Source organism: Lepidochelys kempii, chromosome 8 (genome assembly GCF_965140285.1).
Source record: "Lepidochelys kempii isolate rLepKem1 chromosome 8, rLepKem1.hap1, whole genome shotgun sequence".
NCBI classification, from domain to species: Eukaryota; Metazoa; Chordata; order Testudines; family Cheloniidae; genus Lepidochelys; species Lepidochelys kempii.
The window spans coordinates 78,460,530-78,483,839 of NC_136387.1; the positions used below are offsets into that span (position 1 = coordinate 78,460,530).

The 23,310-nt window shown below is 39.3% G+C and overlaps 2 protein-coding genes and 1 long non-coding RNA gene across 7 annotated transcripts in view; 2 read left to right on the top strand and 1 right to left on the bottom strand.

Annotated features, from left to right (window-relative positions):
* COL24A1 (collagen type XXIV alpha 1 chain) overlaps positions 1-10,024 on the top strand; it is a 241,385-nt gene extending 231,361 nt beyond the window's left edge. For 2 of the 5 annotated variants that reach the window (XM_073357173.2, XM_073357174.2), the window contains 3 exons: positions 4,517-4,626; positions 6,252-6,467; positions 8,104-10,024. In XM_073357173.2, the coding sequence (XP_073213274.2) occupies positions 4,517-4,626; positions 6,252-6,467; positions 8,104-8,250 (473 nt within the window). In that variant the 3' untranslated portion in view covers positions 8,251-10,024. Of the gene's footprint in view, positions 1-4,516; positions 4,627-6,251; positions 6,468-7,589; positions 7,720-8,103 lie in introns of those variants that run through there. The other 3 variants (XR_012160422.2, XM_073357181.2, XR_012160423.2) reach the window with 3 other exon arrangements.
* LOC140916111 (uncharacterized) lies at positions 9,029-12,954 on the bottom strand. Its single transcript, XR_012160424.1, has 3 exons — positions 12,781-12,954; positions 10,616-10,698; positions 9,029-9,880 (listed from the first exon to the last, which is right to left on the bottom strand). It is a non-coding gene; the product is annotated as an uncharacterized LOC140916111 (long non-coding RNA).
* Positions 12,413-23,310, top strand: part of ZNHIT6 (zinc finger HIT-type containing 6) — a 60,819-nt gene continuing 49,921 nt past the window's right edge. Inside the window, exons 1-5 of the mRNA XM_073357182.2 lie at positions 12,413-12,684; positions 13,298-13,363; positions 13,443-13,549; positions 13,634-13,719; positions 16,242-16,345. Coding sequence (XP_073213283.2) covers positions 12,428-12,684; positions 13,298-13,363; positions 13,443-13,549; positions 13,634-13,719; positions 16,242-16,345 — 620 coding nt within the window. The 5' untranslated portion in view covers positions 12,413-12,427. The remainder of the gene's footprint in view (positions 12,685-13,297; positions 13,364-13,442; positions 13,550-13,633; positions 13,720-16,241; positions 16,346-23,310) is intronic.

Here is a 23,310-nt window from a genome sequence, read left to right on the forward strand (position 1 = left end):
TTTGGCCAATGTACATGGCAGAGGGGCATTGCTGGCACATGATGGTATATATCACATTGGTAGATGTGCAGGTGAATGAGCCTCTGATAGTGTGATTGATGTGATTAGGCCCTATGATGGTGTCCCCTGAATAGATATGTGGACACAGTTGGCAACGGGCTTTGTTGCAAGGATAGGTTCCTGGGTTAGTGGTTCTGTTGTGTGGTGTGTGGTTGCTGGTGAGTATTTGCTTCTGGTGGCAATTCTTCAACAAAAAGCTTATGCTCAAATAAATTTGTTAGTCTCTAAGGTGCCACAAGTACTCCTTTTCTTTTTTCATTGGAAGTTGAGCATCTAGTACCTTTATGACCCTTTGAAAAGCCCTGCCTTAATCTAGCTACCATAGTATTTCTGCAGCACCTATCACAATATCTTCATATTGTTTACATGTTTACAGTAGGTTATAGATTTATTTTTCAAAAATAAATTTTGGAGGTAATTGGTACTTAGGTATTTAAAATATTTGCTCTAACACTGGATCACTGGCTCCTAACACCATATTCAAAATTGCTTAAACTTCTACAGAAGTGCTCATGGCCATCACTGCTCAAACTGGCACAAATCTATATGCATTTTGCACTAAGTTGATATGAATGTATTGTATATGTAAGGTATGTCTTCTGATGTTAGCATATTTAGTGTTCACTGCTCATACCAACACCCTCAGACTGCAGCTTGACGAAACCGGGCATATTGACATGACTGACTGAAGTGCCCACTCCTGGAAGCTCTTACATGTTTTAATAATTTTATACACATGAACTTGTCCCATTGAACTACTCACATGTATAAAGACAGGTTTCAGAGTAACAGCCGTGTTAGTCTGTATTCGCAAAAAGAAAAGGAGTACTTGTGGCACCTTAGAGACTAACCATCTCTATGCATCCGATATATCCGATGCATCCGATGAAGTGAGCTGTAGCTCACGAAAGCTTATGCTCAAATAAATTGGTTAGTCTCTAAGGTGCCACAAGTACTCCTTTTCTTTTCACATGTATAAAGTTACTCATGTATGCAAGTATTTGCAGAATCTGAGCCACTGGCATCATCTGACTCAATGTGCAGAATCTGAGTTCTGTAATTATCACAGTTTCCTGACAGTATGGATTTGATCCTGCTCCCACTGAAGCCAATTGTATCTTCAAAGGGGAAAGGATTGAGCCCAGTCATTACATAGCATAAGAATAGAGTAAATAACAGGCTACTAGACAGTGCTTTGGAATGTCCTGTATTATGTTCAAATATGGTGAAAGCAGGCCATATTGTATAGATATGTATAATTATATTTTTATTTTAACACTAAAGTACTTCAGATATAGAGTAAATAAAAAACATGCTGAAAATCTATTTTTTCTAATATTTAGTAACATTTTCACATCTTTTAAATCTAGCTTTGTTATAGAAATAATTTCTCAAATATCTGATCCTGCAACGAACTTTGTGTGGGTAAAGGTCTATATTGTTATAATAAAAAATGTGTATAATCAGATATATTGACAACTATTCTATTTGAGGCAACCATTAATCAATAAATCTTGACTGGTCATTGAAATGTGACATCAATAGAAGTATTTCACATACTTCACTGTCTGAGTGTGTTCATTATAAATATCTGCAAATCTTTCCATTAGCATCAGGAATTTCTAAGAGGTAACAATTGTTAAAATAAAAGCAAATACGCAAAAAGGAAATGTATTTAGAGGTAATGGGGACAAAGTACTTATTTTAAAATGTAACCTTACGTAAATTTTAAGGGGAATTATTGTTGTGCCCTCTGATGAGCTAAACAGCATGTAAGAAGCCAGACTTATCAAGTCCCTAAACATTCCTTAAGCTTTTCTGTATTCTTCCTTCACCAGACTTATAGATAGCAACTGTAGGATTTCATTGGCTCTGCAGAAGGTGTTTGAGCTTAAATAAATGGGAAATGTAAAAGTATTCAGAAATATTTCTGGTTTCATATTGACAAAGTAACCCGCTCTAAAATACATTCCAGATACTGTTGGAATGTTTTTTGGAGTCTTTACATCCCTGAAGTGTTTAAACAGGAAGGATTAATTTGCTGAAGCATTCTCTGAACATTCTGTATCAGATATGATACTTCTGGGCCCTACCCAGAAACTAATACAGAAAATTCTTTCCTGGGTATTTGGCTGGTGAATCTTGCCCATATGCTCAGGGTTTAGCTGATCGCCATATCTGGGGTCAGGAAGGAATTTTCCTCCAGGGCAGATTGGAAGAGGCCCTGGAGGTTTTTTGTCTTCCTCTGTAGCATGGGGCACGGGTCACTTGCTGGAGGATTCTCTGCTCCTTGAAGTCTTTAAACCACGATTTGAGGACTTCAATAGCTCAGACATAGGTGAGAGGTTTTTCGCAGGAGTGGGTGGGTGAGGTTCTGTGGCCTGCGTTGTGCAGGAGGTTGGACTAGATGATCATAATGGTCCCTTCTGACCTTGGTATCTATGAATCTATATGCCATCTAAATGGGTAAAATTGTCCAGAGTCAGTCTTTGTCAGAGTCAACTTACTGACTTATACCTGATTGTTATTAGCCAATCATGAGAGAATTTTCTTCCTATATGTAGACTATTTTCTGTGGGCCAAGTCCTGGCCCTGAGTAACCAGACTGTGCACTGTGGATAGCTGCAGAGGTCAAGAAGGAAGGTATCTCCCTTCTGAAAATTGTGGAGCAGCAATGGAACAACTCTGAGACCACTGCAGACAATAGCTCCTACACCCCCTTTGCACATGAGGGAAGGGGAAACAACTGGTGAATCATCAGCCCTTGCCCCATTTCTGACACTGCCCTGTGCATTAAGGTGCAGGGTGTGCAGACAGCAGGAACCTAGCCCTCCACCCCTTACCCTGCAATGGAGCTGTACTTACCTGTGGTGGTAGGGTTTGTCTGTATGTAGCAAAAGTATTCATTTTCACCATAAATGTATGCATTGGCTTTCACATACTGTAATGATTTAAACATGCATAAACATGTTTAGAAAACTCATGTAAAACAAGACTCTTCCAAGGAGCCTAAGGGAGTTAAGTAGCCAAATCCCAAACAGTTGAGGATTAAAATCTCATTGTCTGTGTCATAGTAGCATGGTAAAAGCAAAGGATAGGAACATCCCTCATGTAGTAAAAAGCCGCAAGAGGCTAAGGGAGAGGAAAATTCAATGAGGTTTCCTAAACAAAGTTGTTCCATCATGGGGGTTTGCCCCCTCACCATGCCCTCTGTGGGTTAGACTCCAAACTCCATGGGTCCTCCAGGATCCACATGAAGCCAGAGCTATTCTCTCAGGCTCTAGAACCCAGGTGTCATTTCATCTTGCCTTCTCAGTTCTTGCTAGTGCATTCCCAGTGGAACTGCACGATCAGAGGTCCAATTGCCCCCAGGACCGCCTTTTGAAAGAGGGGTTTCTGTTACAGAAGGGGCACCACACAAAAGATAATAGAACCCCAGGTTATATTATCTTGTCTACGTAATCTCAGTACTTAAAGCACTGGTAAAGAAAGGATGTGCTCAGCCCTCACTGGAAGCCACCCATTCCTGTTGCACTCTCCTGCATGGATCCCAACCACAAGGAGAACCCACCATATGGTCCTAGGAATGGGGGTGGGGAGAATGCTGCAAGAGTAACTGACCTCGTCTTCCATGCAGGCTGGGGGAGATTTGCACAAAGGAACCACCATTTGTTGATTCTGGGGCACAGTCTGGTCCATCTTTAACTGCCGCTTAGGAAACATGGAACTAAATTCTGCTTTATTTTAGACTTGTCACTTGCACTGTTCTTTCTCTCACTGACTTTATTGGGAGTTGCACCAGGATAACAAACAAATAATTGGCCTTAATGTTCTATCCCAAGTATGAAAGCAAACACTAACCAACATCTTTAAGCACATTACACATACACATTATAGAGAGAGTCACCTGTGATCTTATCAGCAAAAGTGAAATGAAGATAGGGAAAATAAAAGCATTTTGTGCACTCCAGGCCTTATGTGCAAACAAACAATTTGTTATTTTATGATCTGGCACTTGTACTAATTTCCTGTTCACAGAAATTGATGAGCGTCTATTACCCTAACTATAGAAAAAGGATTTCCTCTCAGAATTAATTTTGAAACAAATCTCTAGCTACTGTATGTGGAGAAGAGGACTTAGTGTTAAGAGCCTAATTTACATCTCCTAGCTGCTGAATAGTCAGTATTATTTATAGAATGAACATTAGTTCCATCAAGGAAACGTGCTCTAGAATCTAGAGTGGATAAGAGTGTACCAGTTCTAACTGTGTAACTGTTAATATAAATGTAAAACTTAAGACATCTTTCTTGTAATTCCAAAGGGATGCCATAGGAGGTCAAGCTGCAGTAATAATACTTCTAACATTTGCCAAAAATTATGGAAATTTTATTCAGAAAATTGTTTAACAGCAGTTATATCTTTTTTTACCTTTTATCTGGGATTATAAATTGATAGGAAAATACTGGATTGACCCAAATATTGGATGTCCTTCTGATGCCATTGAGGTTTTCTGCAACTTCACTGCTGGTGGCCAGACATGTGTATCACCTGTATCTGTGACAAAGGTATGCATTGCTTCTCATTAGGATATGTTTCTGTGCTTAAACTCTGAATAAGTGAACACTGACCCACCCAATATATGCTGGCATGTCAGATTTCTCAGTGCTAACCAGCTTTATTTCACCATAAATTAGATCTGTGTTCCTCTGTTTCATTTGATTATGTGTTTCTTTTCATATATGTCTCTATGTGACTACCTTTATGGGCCTCTCTTTAATCGGTCTATAATATTTTAAATGCCCCATACCTGTACTGCACACTGTAGTCATCATTAAAATGTGAATTGACATCAGGGTCTCTGCTCTTGAACATGTCACCGAAGTATTCAGTACAAACTGGTTTTCTTTTCATTTCACTAAATGCATCCTAACATCTATTTACATTTAGACTGCATGCCTTTTGGAATGGGGACTTGATTTTCTGTGGAGTTTTACCTATGTACTTTAACTGAACTGTACTGTACCACATCTGTAGGGCTGTGGGCCAGATTGCCCATGGGAGGAAAAAGCCAAATGTTTCCCCTCATTGGGTTTCTCCCACATTGTTATTCAGGTTGGGCCCTCCCATTCCAATAGAATGAGCCATGGTTCTGCCCCATACTCCATAGAGCCCCCTGGGATGCTGTCTATGTGGAGCACCTGTGTCCTTTATGCCAACTGTATCTCCAGAACATCCTACTCTCTCTGCCAATCAGCACAGCTGCACTGGAGGATCCACATAAGCAAGGGCCCCCCCTGACCATTGCTTCCCCCAGTATCCCTCTTCAAGGGCATTTCCCCATTATGGAGGACACCACAGAAATGTATTATATTTTCAAGGCTTAGTCCTCACCCAGCATGCACCACCTACTAACTGCCCAGTCCCTGCCCTCTTTCTTCTAGGCAGATTCCAATCCTGGGGAGAGTCCTTCACAATGCCTGGAGGATGGTGCAGCACAGGCAACTGACACCTCTCTAATTAGGAGAGGTGAGATCTGTGCACAGAGGGTCTCCTGTGTGTCCAGATTTAGGGGGCATAGGCACTACTTCTTGCAAATATGTATTAAGAATAAAGCAAGAAAAATTACATTTTCCATATATAGCTCAATGTATATCGCCTCTCTCTCTGTGTCTTGTAATATCTCAAGTTATTAATAAAATCTAGGTGTTGAGAGGCAGAGCAATATAATGGACTGCAAACAAGACCGGGAGCAAAGAACTTCTGAACTCTGATCCAAACTCTCTCTTCTTTCTGTGCATATCTTCCTTTGAGTCACTTAACCATTCTTTGAATCAGTTTCCTATCTGCAAAATAAGGATATCTACCTACCTACATTTCAGGGGTGTACTGAGAATTAATTAATTTTAAAACAAGCTTTGAAAATGTAAGTTATACAAGTGTATATACTTGTATACAATTGTATTCATTCATTATGATGATTGTGGGATTCCACTCTTGTGTATATATATACACACCTGACAAGTCTTCTGAAGAAAGCAGGAGACATATGCATTTTGGTTTGTCAACCAAATTAACTGGTACAGTTAATATCCCCTATAAGTGCTGTATTTATATTGCCAAAATCTTTCTGATTGTTGGCCATTGAGCATGATACAACTGTTATGTCTAACAACACATTTTTGTAAACTAGTTGGAGTTTGGAGTTGGAAAAGTGCAGATGAACTTTCTTCATTTACTGAGCTCAGAAGCAACCCATACCATCACCGTTCACTGTCTGAACACACCAGTGTGGGGAACAAATGAGGCAGATGCTCAGAAAACATCTGTTAGCTTCAAAGGCTGGAATGGTCAAAAGTTTGAAGCAAATACACTACTTGAACCAAAGGTGCTTACAGACGAATGCATGGTAAATACATTTTGGCGTTATTAAATTAATAACTAATATAAGCTTTGGGCATTTATTTTTCCTTCTATCATTACAAGAGTCATTTAGATTTTCATAACATGAAGCACACTTCTCATATTGTTTAGCAAGTCTCTCCATATGTTGACCATTTTATATTAAATTCAAGATATATCCAAATGCTAACAGCAATTGCAGTTATGCAGGGAATCTGTCTTTGCTCTTAGCATCAGACTCAGTGGACCCTGCTTGTTAATGCTACCAGAACCTGAGAGGTGACAGGACCCTCTCTTCGGAGGCAACTTAGGGTAGGTACATGGAGATTCTTCAGGAAATCCTGGAACAGCCAGGCATGGGGTGAAAGCTTAGGCTGAGCTATATATTCTGATGATGTTATCTGAATAAAACCAAACTGCTGGAAGAAGGCAAGTTCATTACAGGCTAGAAGTTAATCTTTTGATGACTGAATGTCATTAACTTCACTAGTTACAGGGCAATCGTCTACTTATGTAATCAACTGATGATGGACAAACTTTCATTGGCTAAAATAAATTTTTTTGAACTTGGAAAAATCTGAAAAATCTAATAAAATTCCAATAATTATTAGATCAACTCCATTAACAGGCAAGATGTTGCCTTTACCACTGACTCTTGTAGTAATATATTTTTATTACAGAGAACCTAAAATATCCAATTCTATACTGTGCTAAAGAGAACAAAGGACTTAGCCTTATCCTGTCATCATTCCAGGGGTGGAACTCTTTCAAATTCACTGGGAGATCTGTGTTCAGACAGATGGCATGATGACAGGTGCTTTTCAAACTGGAAACTGTATTAAGTGGGTATAAAATGTTACCAGATCAGAATTTTCAACACACTTAGACCTGTAGCTCTTTGCACTGGTATAAATTACTGCAAAAAGTGAAAAGCAGTGAAGAATCAGGCCCTATATTTATAGAAGTACATCAGATTTGGGTTTTTGTTCTGGAAGAAGGTAAGACATGCAGTGATGGCTATTGAAAAGTGTAGTTTTTCTGTGAGATTCTATGAGATATCTCTCTCTCTCTTCAGGAAACTATGTACTGTACAGATTTCCTGCAGAATCTCACTTATCCCTTCCTGCAGGGATTTCACTTTTCAACGGTCTCCACTGTACCTGCTGCTTTGACTGGTTGGGCAAGAAAGGAGTGACTGCAAACATCAAGACTCCCACATCCCCAAACAGCGTTATACTGTTATTTTATATTTTTATAAGGTAACAGTTTTTATTGAGATTTTCTAAAAATTAAAATAACCAAACAAGTTCATGACAAAAAATGGAGCTGATTTCCCCATAACTCCTAAGAATGCATATTAATTCCAAGCAGAAGCCTAGGCAATATAGAAATGTATTAGTCTCATAGTTCAAGCCCTCATCAAGCTTTATAGCAAGTTAGAATTTTGACAGATGTTCTTTCTTCAATGGATTGGGAGATGGTCCTTGAAAAAAAAAAAAATATCACACAAATGTTACATGCATTGACAAGAGAATAGATCTCTCATTTGCTTCTCTGGTTCCTTGAGTTCTAGATTCTCTCTGTGTTTTGAAATTGATAGTTTGATATGTATTTAATACTCTCTCTAATTCCATGAACTGCAGATACAAGATGGCAGCTGGCGTAAGACAGAGTTCCTTTTTCACACTCAGGACACTACTGACCTTCCGGTTGTTCAAGTGCATACGTTTCCTCATCTCAAACCAGGACAACAGCAACACATAGAAAGTGGTTCAGTGTGCTTTCTCTAAGCTTCCTGACCTGACTCTGGTTTCTCACAACACCATGGAACTTTTGCACAGAAAAAGCATCTTTTAAAAACCAAAATGAATTAAAGATTAAATCATTATGAAACTGTGGAAGAATTTTAAAGCAAATTGTTGGTTATATCTTAAAGAATCTCAGGAAGAAAAAGACTTCCTCCTAAGAAGGAGAAATGGCATTTTAAAAAAGAGACTATGACGACATTGCTAAAGTATTTAATTTTTTTAAATATTGGTTGGTGCTTTCTTGTATATTTCCCTGGAACTGAGAACTATATATCTAAACATAAAATTCTTCAGGACCTCTAGTATTCTGAATAACCTATTTAACAGCACTGTACAAGATATCCTAAGGAAAGCTGGAGACATACAGTAGTAAGGAGCAATACTGGCTAATGCTCCCAAATGTGCAATAGCTTGTGTATGAGAGTGAATTATGCCACAGTACAATAAGTTGTCTTTTCTTAAACACTAAGTTGTATTATAGTCCTTTTGGACACATACATCTTAACAGATGGTACACTACCTCTTACGTGTTTCCTGTTTGTATTTCTGGTGCTCTTTATAACACAAGGTGCTTGTGGCTTTAGTAGAGATTATTTGATTCCCTTTTTCTCTTGCAGACTGTATGTGCTGGTTACATCAAGATATGTTTCTGTTGTAAAAGTACTTATCTTAAATTGTTTGGACACATACTTCATTACAAGTAAAAACATTATTTATGTGAAATTCTTAATTAAAATGTTTTTGTTTATTCTTGTGGAAGTGATATACCAGACAGCACATTGTATATGGTGCTTATAGGCAGGCCAGCTAATTGTTAGCCATTGTAAAGATTGTTGTAGAAGAGCTACATACAGTAGTTTTGGGGTTTAGTTTCTGGACTGCAGTTAACTATTTTAAACACCCAATAGCATCTAAGATGATGTACTGTGTATATGTTTTGTAACTTGTTGAAAAATGTAATACAGCATATGTTTTGAATGGCTAAGTTATAATCATAATTATTTCAGTAACTTAGAAATTCCATTTGTTTGCAATATTACTAGACACTGTTTCACACTTTTATTTTGAGTCTAAAAGTATTTGACCCTCAGCTGTTGAACAAAATACACTTTTATCATTAAGACAAAACATTTACTTTAAAAGGTTTGCAAACTGCTTGCCTATATCTATTGTCAAAGCAGAGTTTGTACAGTAATACAGAGCAAAATTATACCTCATATTTGGGGGGAGGGAGAGTGTTCAAACAGCAATTCATTTAAATCATCTTTATCCACAGTAAGTCACGCTTACTCATCTATAATAAAATGTGCTTCAAAAATAACTGTTTATCTTTTATAATTTTGATTCCCTTTCCTTGTATTGTTCATTTTCAGCAACCATGAAAAGGCTGTACAGAGTCTCTTATTTGGTAAATATTTGTATTAGGAAGGGAAACACATGCATATTTGTGGTGTTACAGGATATTGCACAAATGACAGAACATTTCCTTATACAAGACAAATGTGTAGAATCTCCAATTCTAAAGCTGGGGCTGAAGTAGCATTTTTTCCTCAAATTATGGATTTCTTTAAAGTGTGCATATTCTTTGAGTAATCTAAAGAAGCAACTCAAGCTATAGAATGATAAATTAAGGGGAAAAAGAGAAAAGAAGAGTTGGTTCAGAGAAGATTCTTCATTGTCATTTCAGCATTTAAAGGCAATGTTACTTATGATAGTTAACAATGTGTTCTTAGTTTGACTTTCCATTGAGATCATGTTACATCCATTTGTTTTTGTAAGAATGCTAACTTTTTTATCCTTTTATCAACCTTATTCTCATTTTCACTTAATTTTTTAATGTTTAATGCATTTTTAATGCTTGTATCTCATAAGGACAGTGTTGTGTTAAAAACAATCATCTTTAAATAGTAAGAAGTTACTTAAAAGTAAATGTGTATATTCTTTATATTAGCATATATATGCATTCCTGAATCTTATAGCTGATGATCTAAAATGGTTATTCTACATCAATAAAATTGGAGGGGGAGAGAGTGGGAAACCCTAATGAGACACTTTAGTGGCCCATCCTACACAATTCAATCCAGATAAGAAGGTTAAATCACTACTACTTTTGATTATAATACTTTAAATTGCTCTAGGTAACACAGGATCAGTCCAGCCAAGCAACTACATGCTCTTGTGAACCCCTCCTCCCCAAACATCATTAAAACAAAGGAATGTGTAATAGTTTTAAGTTTTCATTGAGCAAGAGTGTGTCTTGTGCCAAAAATGTCTTTAATATATTTCTAACAATATAAAAAGTGAGACAGAACCACTACTTTGTTTTAAGCTTTGCTAAGCAACTTACCAGCTTACGTAAAGTATTGCCTCTCTTGACTAGTCAGCAGTGACTGACTGACCGACCAAATAGATATTTTCTGTATCTAACATCTGTAACCGAATATAACAAATAGAATATGAGAAAAGGTAAACATTTAAAGTGCAGTACTACTCTGAAAAGTAGCTGTGAAAATGGCATTGTGGAGCTCTAGCTGATTTTTGTATCACATTTGTTCATTTACAAAAAATAAGAGGGTTTCTGTCACCTGTGCAAACCCAAACAAGTCTGGTTTTGCACAGTCCGCTCTACTGCAGCCTGAATTTTCAAGCTGGCTAGTTTCTGGTGTGTGTCACACAGATTTTGTAGGCCAACAGCTGCTTTAAGTTACACATACACAACCCGATTGTCCTCAAATTCTGTCCTTAGCTACACCTCTGCAAAGGTAGGAAACAAATAATCAGACCCAAAATAATACCTATTTAATAGGTTTAAATAATACCTATAACCAAATGACACCTCATGAAGAGAAACACATCGGAGAGGGGGAAAAAATAACAGTGTGTATCTGGGTGAGGGGTGCATGCCACCTCATCAACATGAGAAAGAAATCAGCATAACTATTAGGCAAGGGATTTGTTGCAAATGAAACCCAACCCTTGCAGATCTCCACCCAGACTTGGAAATCTTTACACAACCACCATCAACCTACTCTACCATGGGAGGAGAGTCTGCTCCCACTGCAGTTGCACAAATAGCCCGTGCATTAATGCTGGTGTAAGTGGCAGGGAACTTGAAGAAAACCTGCTCTGATAGGAACTACATTAATCCATTCTGGCATGCTGCCTGCTAGCCTGTAAACCCCTATCAATACAAAGGGTGTTTTCTAGGTTTAGGGGGAGAATGCCATAAAGCAGGGTGGGTTTCCACCCCTTTGCCCACCTAAATGGAGGGATACACTAGTCGATATTTAGGAATTTAATCCCAGACCAAGTGAACTAAGTAGGCTGTTTATCATATGATCATTAACATTCTAAGGCCTAGGTGGCCACCTTTGCCATTTAGGCCTCACTAGTGAGACGGGAATCTATGGCCCAACAGACAGAGTGTAACATATGCTCTCCTAGAGTCATTGAGCTTGATGCTGCAATCAGTCAAACCATTTAGCTGCACTAAAATCAATGGGGTTACTCTGGATTTACTATGTGTAGAATTTGGACCATTATCCCTAAATATCAAACTCCAGCCAGAAAAGTAACAGCTCTTAATTAGGTCTAAGAATTTTCCAAATAGCCAGCAGGGCTTAGATTAGTGCAACAGCACAGCCCACACGCAGTGACCAGATTTTTAAAGCAAACAAACAAAAACTCACTGGTCATAGGAAAAATTAAAAAGCTAAAGCAATTTAATCCCCAGCGTGCCCATTGTATTCCAGGGATATTTCCCAATCAGAGGAAACCAGGCCTGCAACAGTGAAATTAACCTCTGTATCCTCTCAGGGAGGTGATCACTCAGAGCCATATTCTACCCTGCCATGACCCATGCAAGTGCCCTGGGCTCCAGGCTTAGGACTGCATGAAACTTAATGGCACAACCTGCCCCACCTCCCCGGGTGAATTGAGGTGAATTGTTAACCTCCAAGTGCAGCCTCGGGCCCAGCCAGGGATGGGCGGGGCTATGAACGGTTAAACAGCTCTGCGCGGGAATGTGTCAGTGACACGGGCCGCGGCCCCGCCCCCGCCCCAGCCCACCAATGGGAGCGGCTTGGGCACCAGGGGGCAAAGCCGCCCCCCTCCACTGGAGCAGGCTGTGGGGACTGAGGGGGGAGGTTTCCAGGTCGCCATGGAAACAGCGGCGCTCTCCCAAGCAGCCGCCAGAGGGCGGTCACCCGCCGCCACCCCGCAGCGCAGCCGCAAAGCGCCGCCACTCAGAAGGAACGCGGCCCACGTGGGCCGTGGCGGAGCGTGTGCAGCAGGGACACGGATGGAGGAGGAGGGAGCCGGGGTGGCGAGCGGGCCGGCGGGAAGCCCTGAGGGGCCCGGCACGGAGACGGGGAGCCCGGGGCTGGCCTGCGGCAAGCGGAAGATGGCGCTGCACAGGTAGGAGCAGCGCGGAGCCGAGGCCCGACGGGCGAACGGTCCCGTTCCTCCCTTTCCGAGGCCTGGGGGCAGCCGCAGCGCCGCCGCTGGTCTCACCCTCGGGCCGGGGGGAGGCTGCCCTGTGTCTTCTCCTCTCGAGGGGACGCGGCGGGAGGGTGTCACCGTTGCCCCGGCCCTCAGCTCTCGCGGGCGGAGCGAGCGTTGCCCTCTCGTCCGTCACTGGTTGGCCTCTTCCTCGGAGGCGGGCTAACGGACGACAGCCAATGAGTGTCCCCCTTTGACCCTGAGTGGCAGTTTGGGCCCAGACCCTCGAATGTATTTAGACATTTAGCGCCCATCCATTTGAATGGGAGTTAAGCACCTAAGAGCCAGGCGTTGATTCCTCGCTTCCCTTCCTCTCCAGGAAAATCTCCCCCTGTATTGATCTGTGGCTCACCCTATGAAAATGTTTGGAAACTACTTGCTTTGCTGAGGCATCCATATTTCCTTTCCCTGCCTTCAAGCTTCAGTGATCATTTCTCAGAATTATGACCCAGGCTTGGTTAAATGTAAAGAAAACCTGCCTTTTAAGTACAAATGCATCTGTTCTTTTCCTGCTTTTTTTTCCTTTCAGATGTGAAATCTGTAGTGGAGAGGAAGCAAAGTACAGGTGTCCACGTTGCATGAAATACTCATGCAGGTATATACAATTTGAATTGTCTCTTGTTTGTTTTCTTGAATGCTAGAGACAGGATGCTTATTTTTCTCTTTACTTTCAGTTTGGCCTGTGTGAAGAAGCACAAAACTGCACTGAGTTGTAATGGAATCAGAGAAAAGGCAGCATTTGTCTCCATAAATGAGTTTAGTGAGTTGAATCTCCTAAGTGGTAAGAATTTCTCTATGTAAACTTCACCCCATCTTCTTTTTTAAACCAGCATTAAACTTTTCTTCCTGTTCCTTGTATATTCAGATTATCGTTTTCTGGAAGACGTAGGAAGGATGACTGATCGTGCTGCTCGAGATGTTTTCTTGCATAGACCAACAACCAATAAATTTGTGAGTTTCAAGTTACCTTTTTGGTCAGTTTAAAGTAGAAATGAGGCTGCTCCAAAATCGCGGATTAGAACATCTCCTGACATCCAGATTAAGGGTATCCAGATCCAAAATTTGACTGGTTATTTTCCTGTAATGGACTGAACAAACCTGAGATCTGTGTGTCCCTGAAGGATGTATCTTGTATTAGAAAAATGTCTTTAGTGGAAGTTACAAGGTTTTGAGCTTCACAGGGCTGTTCTTCCATTTTGGGGAAGGAAATAAGTGTTTCTGAGCTAAGTACAAGTTGGGACAAATTAAGCATAAGGAGTTAACATGTTGTGGGAAACCCCTTAAAATATAGTAGCTAATTAAGGTTTAGCAGGCAGTTGAGTGTGTTGAAAGTTGTTGTAATGAGTCAAACTAGTGTGTCTATTGAGTTCATGGTTTTAGAAGAGCCAAGAAGAGTTACGAAATTAAATTTCCAGGCTCACCTTTTGAAGATATTGTGCAAGTTCACCTTGAGGACAAATACCGAGAGGTCAGATATGGAGTGATCGTTTTATGAAAAGTGTTTGTCCACAGGTGATACGTTTTTGTCTTTTATGATTTTTCTGTGTGAGTTCATTTGAAAGTGTAGTGATTGTCTGTCTGGTTTCACCCACATAGTTGTTGGGGCATTTGATGCACTGGATGAGGTAAACCACATGTTGTGATAGGCATGTGTGGGACCTAGGGATCTTGAAAGGTGTATTGGGGCAGGTATTGATTATTGTAGCAGTGGAAATATGTCTGCATGTTTTGCATCTGTTCAGGCAGGGTCTGATGCTGCTTTGAGTTGGTGTGTCCGGGTCTGTGGGGAGCTTGTTTCTGGTGGTGAGCTTGTCAAGGTTGGAGGGTTGTTCTTAAGGCCAGAAGAGGGGATTAGGAAAGACTTCTATCAGTATGTGGTGCCCATCAAATATGGGTTGTAATTATTTGATGATACCCCATTTGGGCTTTAGTGTAGAGCAGTAGGGGCTTGCAGTCAGTGAGGGGTGTTTTTTCTGTATTGAAGTCGGTTCTCCTGGGGTGTTTGGGTGATCCTTTCCATGATGCAATCTACTTCTCTGGTGGAGTGTCCTTGTTTAGTGAAGGAGGCTTTAAGTCCGTTAAGGTATATAGCCTGGATTTTCTCTTTGGAGGTGGTATCTGAGTACCTGGCTGAAAGTAGCAGATTTTTTGGTATGTCTGGGATGGTTACTGGATCTGTGGAGGTAAGTGTGGTGATGTGTGGGTTTCATGTGTACAGTAATTTGTAAGGTTTCATTGTTGAAGTTAATCATGGTGTCCAGGAAGCTGATGCTGGTGTGGAAGTGTCCGACAGAGAGTGTAATAGATCGATGGTGGTTGTTGAAGTGGTGGAAATCTATGAAGGAGTTTAGGTCTTCTGTCCAGGGGATAAAAATATCATTGATGTATCTCAGATATATTGGTTTTGTGGTGCATTTTTCCAGAAATTCTTCCTCAAGGTGGCCCATGAAGAGGTTGGTGTATAGGGGAGGTTGGTGTATAGGGGAGCTATCTTAGGACCCATGGCTGTTCCTATAGTTTGGACAAAGTGTCTGTTGTTAAATGTGAAGTTGTTGTGGGTAAGGATGAAATGGATGCATTTGGCAATGTGCATAGGGTGGATTTTCAAACGTACGTTATCTTGTAGATATTTGAGGCAGGCAGCGATGCTGTTGTGGTGAGGGATGTTGATGTAGAGGGAGGTGATATCCATGGTGGTAAGGATGGTGGTCTGGGGGAGGTTGTTACTGTTGCGGAATTTCTGATGGAAGTCGGTAGTGCCTTGGAGCATAGTTAAGTGTTGTTGTTTTAGCAGGCTTTACCATTACAGAATACTGATCTAATGGTGCTTCTGCCATGCCATGTCAACGTTATTTCCCCTGTGCATTGCAGAGCATACTTCTGTGGGTTTTCTCTGCACTGGCCAGTTGATTCATGACTGTGGATATACTAATTATTCAGCCTTCATCTCAGGGAAACTGTGTGTGCAGCAACTGCAGTAGTGGAGTGAGTTTGGGGGAAATTTCAGCTCTAGACCTCACAGATACAGGCTTTGTACTTGATTTTGTGCACAGAAAGGTGTTTAGGGCCCTTTGGATTTAAAAAATCATAAGAGGTCAGTCACTAATTCTGTAGCTGTATTGGATTCCAACCTCTCGTACTGTTTGAATTCTACTTATAACATACGTTTTATGTTTCATTGGGACTCCTTGTGCTCACCATGGGAAAACTTTGTCTGTTAATCTTTAAGAATAAGCTTGGAAACTCTTGAAAATATCTAAGTATCTTTTTTTTTTTTAACTGAGAACTTTTGTTTAAAAAAAGAGAAAAAAGTTTACAACTGTGGACAGTTCTACATTATGCTTCTTCTTAAATGCTTGAAAGGTACTTTGGTTCCAGGACTACTCTTTTGGCCTCAATTTTTAGACTTGCAGGACTGAAGTAATAAACGTTTCCATGTTTGAATATACTTTGGCTTTTGTTTTCTGTGTTAGATAAATTATTTGAAAAACCGAGCTCGAAAGCACAATATTCACTTGAAAACTTTACCCATTGGGTTTACGAAAAGGAAAGAGAATTCAACCACCTTCAACAAGAAGTAAGTTTCTAATTAGTATGGGGTTTATGGACAAGTGGGCAAAACCTTAATTTAAGTATTACTGAAAGAATAGCTGGTGAATAGCTCTTGTGTAAGATTTCAAGGCCTGATAGCGTTTTTCATGACAGAATCACATTAGACAGTGAACAAAACTCATGAAATATCTTTGGAAACATATTCAGATGGAAATTTGTACTAAATTCTTCTACAGCCCTCTAGTACTCAGCTTACTTAATTCAGTTTTTTCAGAGAAGATTTATTATACCCCAAATTTCAGTTGGGGTTCTTCTGTTGTGCTTGGGCTGATGTTTCCTATTATCATAAAGTAGTCATAATTGGAAATCCAAGCACTGAAGTCAGCAATGTGGCAACATACTATCCATTGCTGGTGCTAGTCAATTAAATGTTGTCTTTACTGAACAATGGTATTCACAAAGAGAGAGAGAGAGAGAGAGAGATTCTTCCTTCTTCATAAATTAATTTGGGCTTCTACTTGCATGCATGTCTGTGATGGGGGACAAATGGGATTTTTTTAATGCTTTTACCAAAATGATTTTCAATGCATATTTCCTTGCTAAGGACTTTTAACTCTTAGTCCCTAGATGAGTTCTGTATCTGTCATTCTTCCATTAATTGGGATTACCAAAGTACTTGCTGATCAGATACTCTTGACTTTTTCTTTGATTGGGAGGGTGGGTACATCTGCTTAAAATGAAAAGACTTGCTGAAAATGTCTCCCTCTCATGGAGGGGAAAGGATGTGGATTTAAGTCTGGGTTATTCATGAAGCAAACATTTCCCAATATAAATAAAGTTTATATTCCTTGTATAGTTCTGTGTCATAATACAAAAACGTAGTAACTTGGTGAAGAGTGCTTCTGTGTGAACTACAGGGACAGGTCCAAAGTTAATATGAGGGCTCATTGAAATTTAAATATTTGATTGTGCTGTTGGGGGGAAAAACAGTAAAGACTTCGAGAGCATCAGATAATAGCCACTTGGGGCAGGCTTTTTCTTTAATGGCTTCTCTTTGGGCTTTTTTTTTTTTTTTTTCTTCTCCCGTGCTTATTATTGGTTTTGGTCACAAGTTCTGCTTCTAGATTTTTTTTTTTTTCTATTCAGTTAATGCCATTTACTGCTAGTTATCCAGTAACAATGAATGGATGAGAACTTCACAATATTTTAGTGACTAAACCACTAGGTGTCCCTCTTGTAATGGTTTAGCAAGTAAGTTTGCATGCATAAATAAATAAATAAAAACTAGCATAATTTCTTCTGTTCTGAAACAAAATCAGTTTTTCTCATTGATGGAGAAACCTTATTCTTAGCAGAACATAATGCATAAAAGACTTTCTGAAATGTTAGTTTTCTGCTTTACATACGTTAAAGTATAGGGTCTGATTGGCAGGGAAAATCCACAGGAGGGGTTAAAGAAAAGGAAGTGTGAGGTTTTTCCCATTAAAATTTCTCATAAATTCTTACATTGATGAGGATTCCTGGCTTCCTTAGAACAGCCCGCAAGGCAACCCGCAAATACTGCAGATCTCTGTATCAATGGCTAAGAGTTGTGGGGGGCACAACTACGAAAAAGTTCTCCTCACTGGTAAGTCCTGTACACAAGGCAGCCACACACTAACAGATAATTGTTGCTGTTATGTAGTGTGACTTTTAAACTCTTCTGTTCACAAAAGTCCTTTCACATATGGAAACACACAGCTGAGCACTGGGAATTAATTTATCTCTGCATTGAATTACATATGTCTATATTTATATATTTATATTTACCTTTATTGAACAGAGGCCCATTTTAAGATCTAGCAGGATTGGTGTGTTATTTTTAGGTAAATAGTTAAGCATGGAACTATTTCAGGAGCAGCCAGAAAGAAATAAGACCATGGCTTTTTTTTTCTTTTTTTTTTTTTCTTTTTTTTTTTTTGGTCATAGTGGAGAACAATTTTTATTTTGAATTGTTGTTCTTTCATAGACACATTCTGGTGTCATCAAGTGGAACAGCAACATCATTCTGTAGGAAAGTAGATACCTGCTTTCTGCAAATATTTTTCCAGGCACTGAGAATGATACACATTTTGTAGATGAGTATGAGACGGAGGTATTAAATACAAATTTTACATGGTAAAGTGCAGTTTTGTCTCCACTGTAGGGAAGGGTGTGGGGGGAAGTGTTGCAGATACTGCAACATGCCTGTCCTAGCTGTATTGGAACAGGTGTCATCACTTTATCAAGGCTGAGAAGTCTGCCTTTTCTCTTAAGTTGATCTTTTCTTTTCATTTACCTTTAAAACTAGTTATAGCATATTAGGCAGAAAATAGGGTCCAATCAAAGTTGTGACAAAATGATATTTGGGCTGCCTTCTGATGAAGAAAGTTGTGTCTAAGGGATGCTGGGGGAAAACAAGTTATGTTACTGGGAGCCAACTGCATCTCTTTGTGTGTCCCGCTGTGGTCCATGTTTTTTTTGCAAATCAATGGTAAATCTTGAAATCTGCAGTATCTGTCAAAATGAGACATCCCAATTTTTCAGATAATGTAAAGGCTTAGAGCATCCTCTTTATTTTCATGTATGGAAGAAATGCATGTTCTCATTGACAACTCGTCACAAAAAGTTAAGAGAGATTATATACAAACTCTCATCTCTTTGATTTCATACAAACATTTAGAAAATGGAGCCATAACTTTAGAGCTTGGCGATAGTATTAAATAGGTGATGCTTAGGATATTGGAAATGACTTTGAAGTAGTACTTCTTGCCCCTCATCTGCTGTGTCCAAAAAACAAACAAACCATTTGTAATCAATTAAACTTCAGTTTGGGCTTTGAAATGAGAGAGACAGACATGCACATTCAGTGTAGATCAAATATTTACTGGAAATCATGGCTAGAGAAATTGTTATCCACATTTAGGAAATCAGATTTTATAACTTATTGTCTAATGCCCCTAGTAAGATATACTTCTGGGGAAACTTAAGTACATGAAAATCTCTTCACTTCTTAACTGCTTTAAAATAATGAACAGAAGCCATATCTCAATGCTAAGGTTTAGACTACTCAGAAATGCAAAGGTATTTTGAATTAAATCTACCCTATCAGGGCTCAAGTATCAGGGGATAGCCGTGTTAGACTGTATCCACAAAAACAACAAGGAGTCCGGTGGCACCTTAGAGACTAACAGTTTTATTTGGGCATAAGCTTTCGTGGGTAAAGAACCCACTTCTTCAGATGCAACTAACAGGGCTCTTAAGCCTAAATCTAGAAATAGTTGCATTTTTTTGCATGCTGTCTGGGATTCATTGCAATGAGTGGTGCAGGAAAAATTTTTGTAGTGGGGTGCTAAAAGTGTAAACCATGTATTTGGGTTGCTATGACTTCTTCAAGCCTGGGGGTGCACCCCCACATCCCTAGTTCCAGTACCTATGATCACAGTGTGACACTTTCTCTGCCTACAAGCATGAAGAAGGCCAGGTAGCATTACATGAATGCTGCTCACTAATGATCAGAGAGGCTGATTTCTGTGCATTTCAATAATTTGATAGTCTCATGAAAATGGAGGGATGACATACAAACATGAGGAAAGGCTACATCCCAGCTCAGCTCTTGGCAGGCTGTCTATCCCTGAAGTGTGATAGAAACCTAAATGTCAGGTTTCAGAGTAACAGCCGTGTTAGTCTGTATTCGCAAAAAGAAAAGGAGGACTTGTGGCACCTTAGAGACTAACCAATTTATTTGAGCATGAGCTTTCGTGAGCTACAGCTCACTTCATGCTGTAGCTCACGAAAGCTCATGCTCAAATAAATTGGTTAGTCTCTAAGGTGCCACAAGTCCTCCTTTTCTTTAAACCTAAATGTGTTAGTTCTCATGCAGGGAAGCTGATGGGCATTTTTGTTTCCTGTCAAAAAATCAAAAGAGAGGACAAAACACATTTTTAAAGGTTAAATTTTGGACTAGTCAACCTTGGCGAAGTCTTTCGGTTTCCACAGAACCCTTAATTCAAACCCAGTGTGCTTGAATATTGCAGCACATATGGTTAGTAAGATCTCCTGCTGTTCTGAGGCCTCCTGGGAGAAGACCATATGTGTTACAAAGGAAAAGTTTTTCAATCAGTTTCTTGGTGGATAGTCTTGCTTTACAGTTTACTACAATTGTTTTAAATAGAAGTAACCCAACTTTATTGTTCGTCCATCAAATCTCAGCTGGGAATTAGTTTAGCTGAGCTTCAGCAACGTGTGGGTCCCCTCTGCTGTTTAATGTCACTAGCACAGTAGGTATGGTGGCACTAGAGACAGTGTATTTTCGTGAAAGCTTCAAACTGTTATTCATTTATTTTTATTGAGAGGCTTTTGTGTTTCACCAGGGAATCCAGTGACTTAATTGGACTGGATCTGTGTTGCCTAAAGCAGTTTAAGGCAATATTATCAAAAAGAGTAAACATTTAATCCACTTATACTTAAACTGCTGCACTGTGATATGAGCCACTAAAGTAGCAAATCAGGGTTAAAGGATGACTGGTACTTCCCCATTTCTTCCCTCTCCCCTTTTTGTTGATACGGTGTAACCTGTGTATAGCAGATGCTATTGTATTTGTGAACATGCAGATGCCCTGATCTAAGATACTTCCACATATTCTTTCCAATAACTTCATAAGGCATCTGTTATTCAATAGAATAAAATCCCCAGTGAGTCATTCTGTCTTTCACAGGGTTTCACTTTAAGTGGAAGTTGCTGTAGTCACAATTGCAGTTGGTACATTACAATGCACTGAACAATTTGGGACTTTGTTTACTTTCATATATATATGTCTTCTGTATCTGAGTTCATTGTAAGCAGATTCCAATGTACATTGTTTGTTTGAGATTTTTGATGATTAAAGTTAGGAGTTTCCTGTTAGCAAATTAGGATGTGAATAATGCTAGCTAGGACAGTTATTAATACAATTACTAATAAAACAAGCTGATTCTTGTATTAATCAAGGCTAGCGTCTAGGACTGAGTTTGTATAAAAGCTAAAAGAACAGTCAGATGAAAAATTGTATACATGATACATTTCATAAAAGTACCTTGAGAATTAATGAACTAAACCCCTCAAGTTTATAATTTTAACTGAGAAACCTGAAGCATAACTATCAAAATACTTTAATATAAACACTTTTAATAATGTTCTCTCCTGTCTCTGAGAAATAATTTCCATTATCCTTACATTTGACTTGTTTTTTACGGTTTTGTGGAAAGTAGATGGCAAATGTAAACAAATCAGTGTTGCATATACTGTAAACCTAGTACACTAGACAAAATCTGAGATAAATAAGGAGAAAAGTACAATGCACAGTTCTACTCACTGGGCACAAGGAGCGAGAGCTTAATAAATTTACCAGCAGGACTTGTAAGTTCTTTGAACTAACAGGTCTGCATCTGACATATCTCTGAAAGGCAAAAAGGGTATTGTGGCTTCCCCCCTCCAGTGAACAGAAAAGTAGCTACAAGAGTTTTATGTAAACTTCTGAAATAGGGTTCACATAGAGGCAAAAAACAAGCATGGAAAATTTCAAACCCCAAAGTTGAATTTGAGAGTTAAGAGTATGTGAAAATAGGGTTAAAACAAACTGTTTTGCAACCTTAAATATCACAAAGCCTAACAAGAGCCCATTATAATATTAAACTGATTGTAATAGTGGCTGTATTTGTATATATGTATAAATGCTCCTCTGCTGCTTTGCAGGATTACAAAAGGGGTTTTGTGAATGGGCACATGATAGGAGGTTATGGTGGCCAGTGAAATTCAGAGATGCAGATTCTACACATTTTCATGAAATTCATAGAAATTTGTGTCCCATCAAATATATTTTGCTTAGAGGGGAAGCAAAGTCCCAGACACATCTGGGGAGTGGATCAAAGAGCTGAGGTCTTAAAGTGTGTACACTTTCTTAGGTAGTAAGTAGCAGCTCACGCTGCATGTTTGACTTCTGATACTCTGTAGGAGCGTTTCTGATTCTTAAGATGGATTAAATGTGCAGAAAGTCAGAGTGTGATGATTCTTTATAATTCAATAATTTTAGTTTGGTTCTTTTAGTATGTTGTTCAACCAGCCTTGAAAATAAAATCAATCTTATATTACAGTATTTACTAATGATAGAATCTGTAAATATGGTTTGTCTCTCATGCCTCCTCCCGTTTATCTAGTTGAAGCTGCTTGATTTAAAGTAATTAAGATAATGTCCAGAATAGGTGGGAGTGGTCTCATGTGACTGCTTTCAAGGAGTGTATCCATAAAGGGATACAGAGAGGTGGAATTAGCTTTGGTAAATGTAAATATTAAAGCAAAGGCTAATTTGAGGGCAGGAAAATAGAGTTCAGTTTCTTTATTGAAAAGATCTATTGAATTAGGGTCATCCCAGCATTTGTGAGGTGTTTGAACAATTTCAAATACTCTAATACTGTGGGCAAGAGGTTCTTGGATTGATCAACAGTAAATGTCTACTTCTTAATTTCAGATAGGCTAGAGATTCTTTAATAGAAAACAAAGCAAGGAAAGAGCAAAGGGCCTGATTCTCTTCTAATCATTGTAAACCAATTACATTCGTGTAAGACAGGAGAACAAAGCCCAAAACCTTTTGCCCTCCATCCCTTAAATATATACAGTTACTATACTTCTAAATCGCTGAGCTTCCTTTCAATGCTGCTTCTGCCTCTGCTGCACTTTCACAGTCGGGGTGAGGGGGTGGAGTTTGATTCTCTCCTTTAAATCCTGTTAAATCAGCTGAGTGGTGTGGCAGGTCAGCAGAGTACAAGTGTGATGACTCTGATAAGGGTGAATCTGCTGCCGCTTTCTCCCTGCTTCTGTCGCAATTGGTGAAGGAAAAGGATAACAGAAATGGGGTGTCTGAGGGAAATGCTGTACAGAGTGCTATTTATGACCACCGGGTGCTAGTAGAACCTTGAGGCCAGACTTACTGTGAT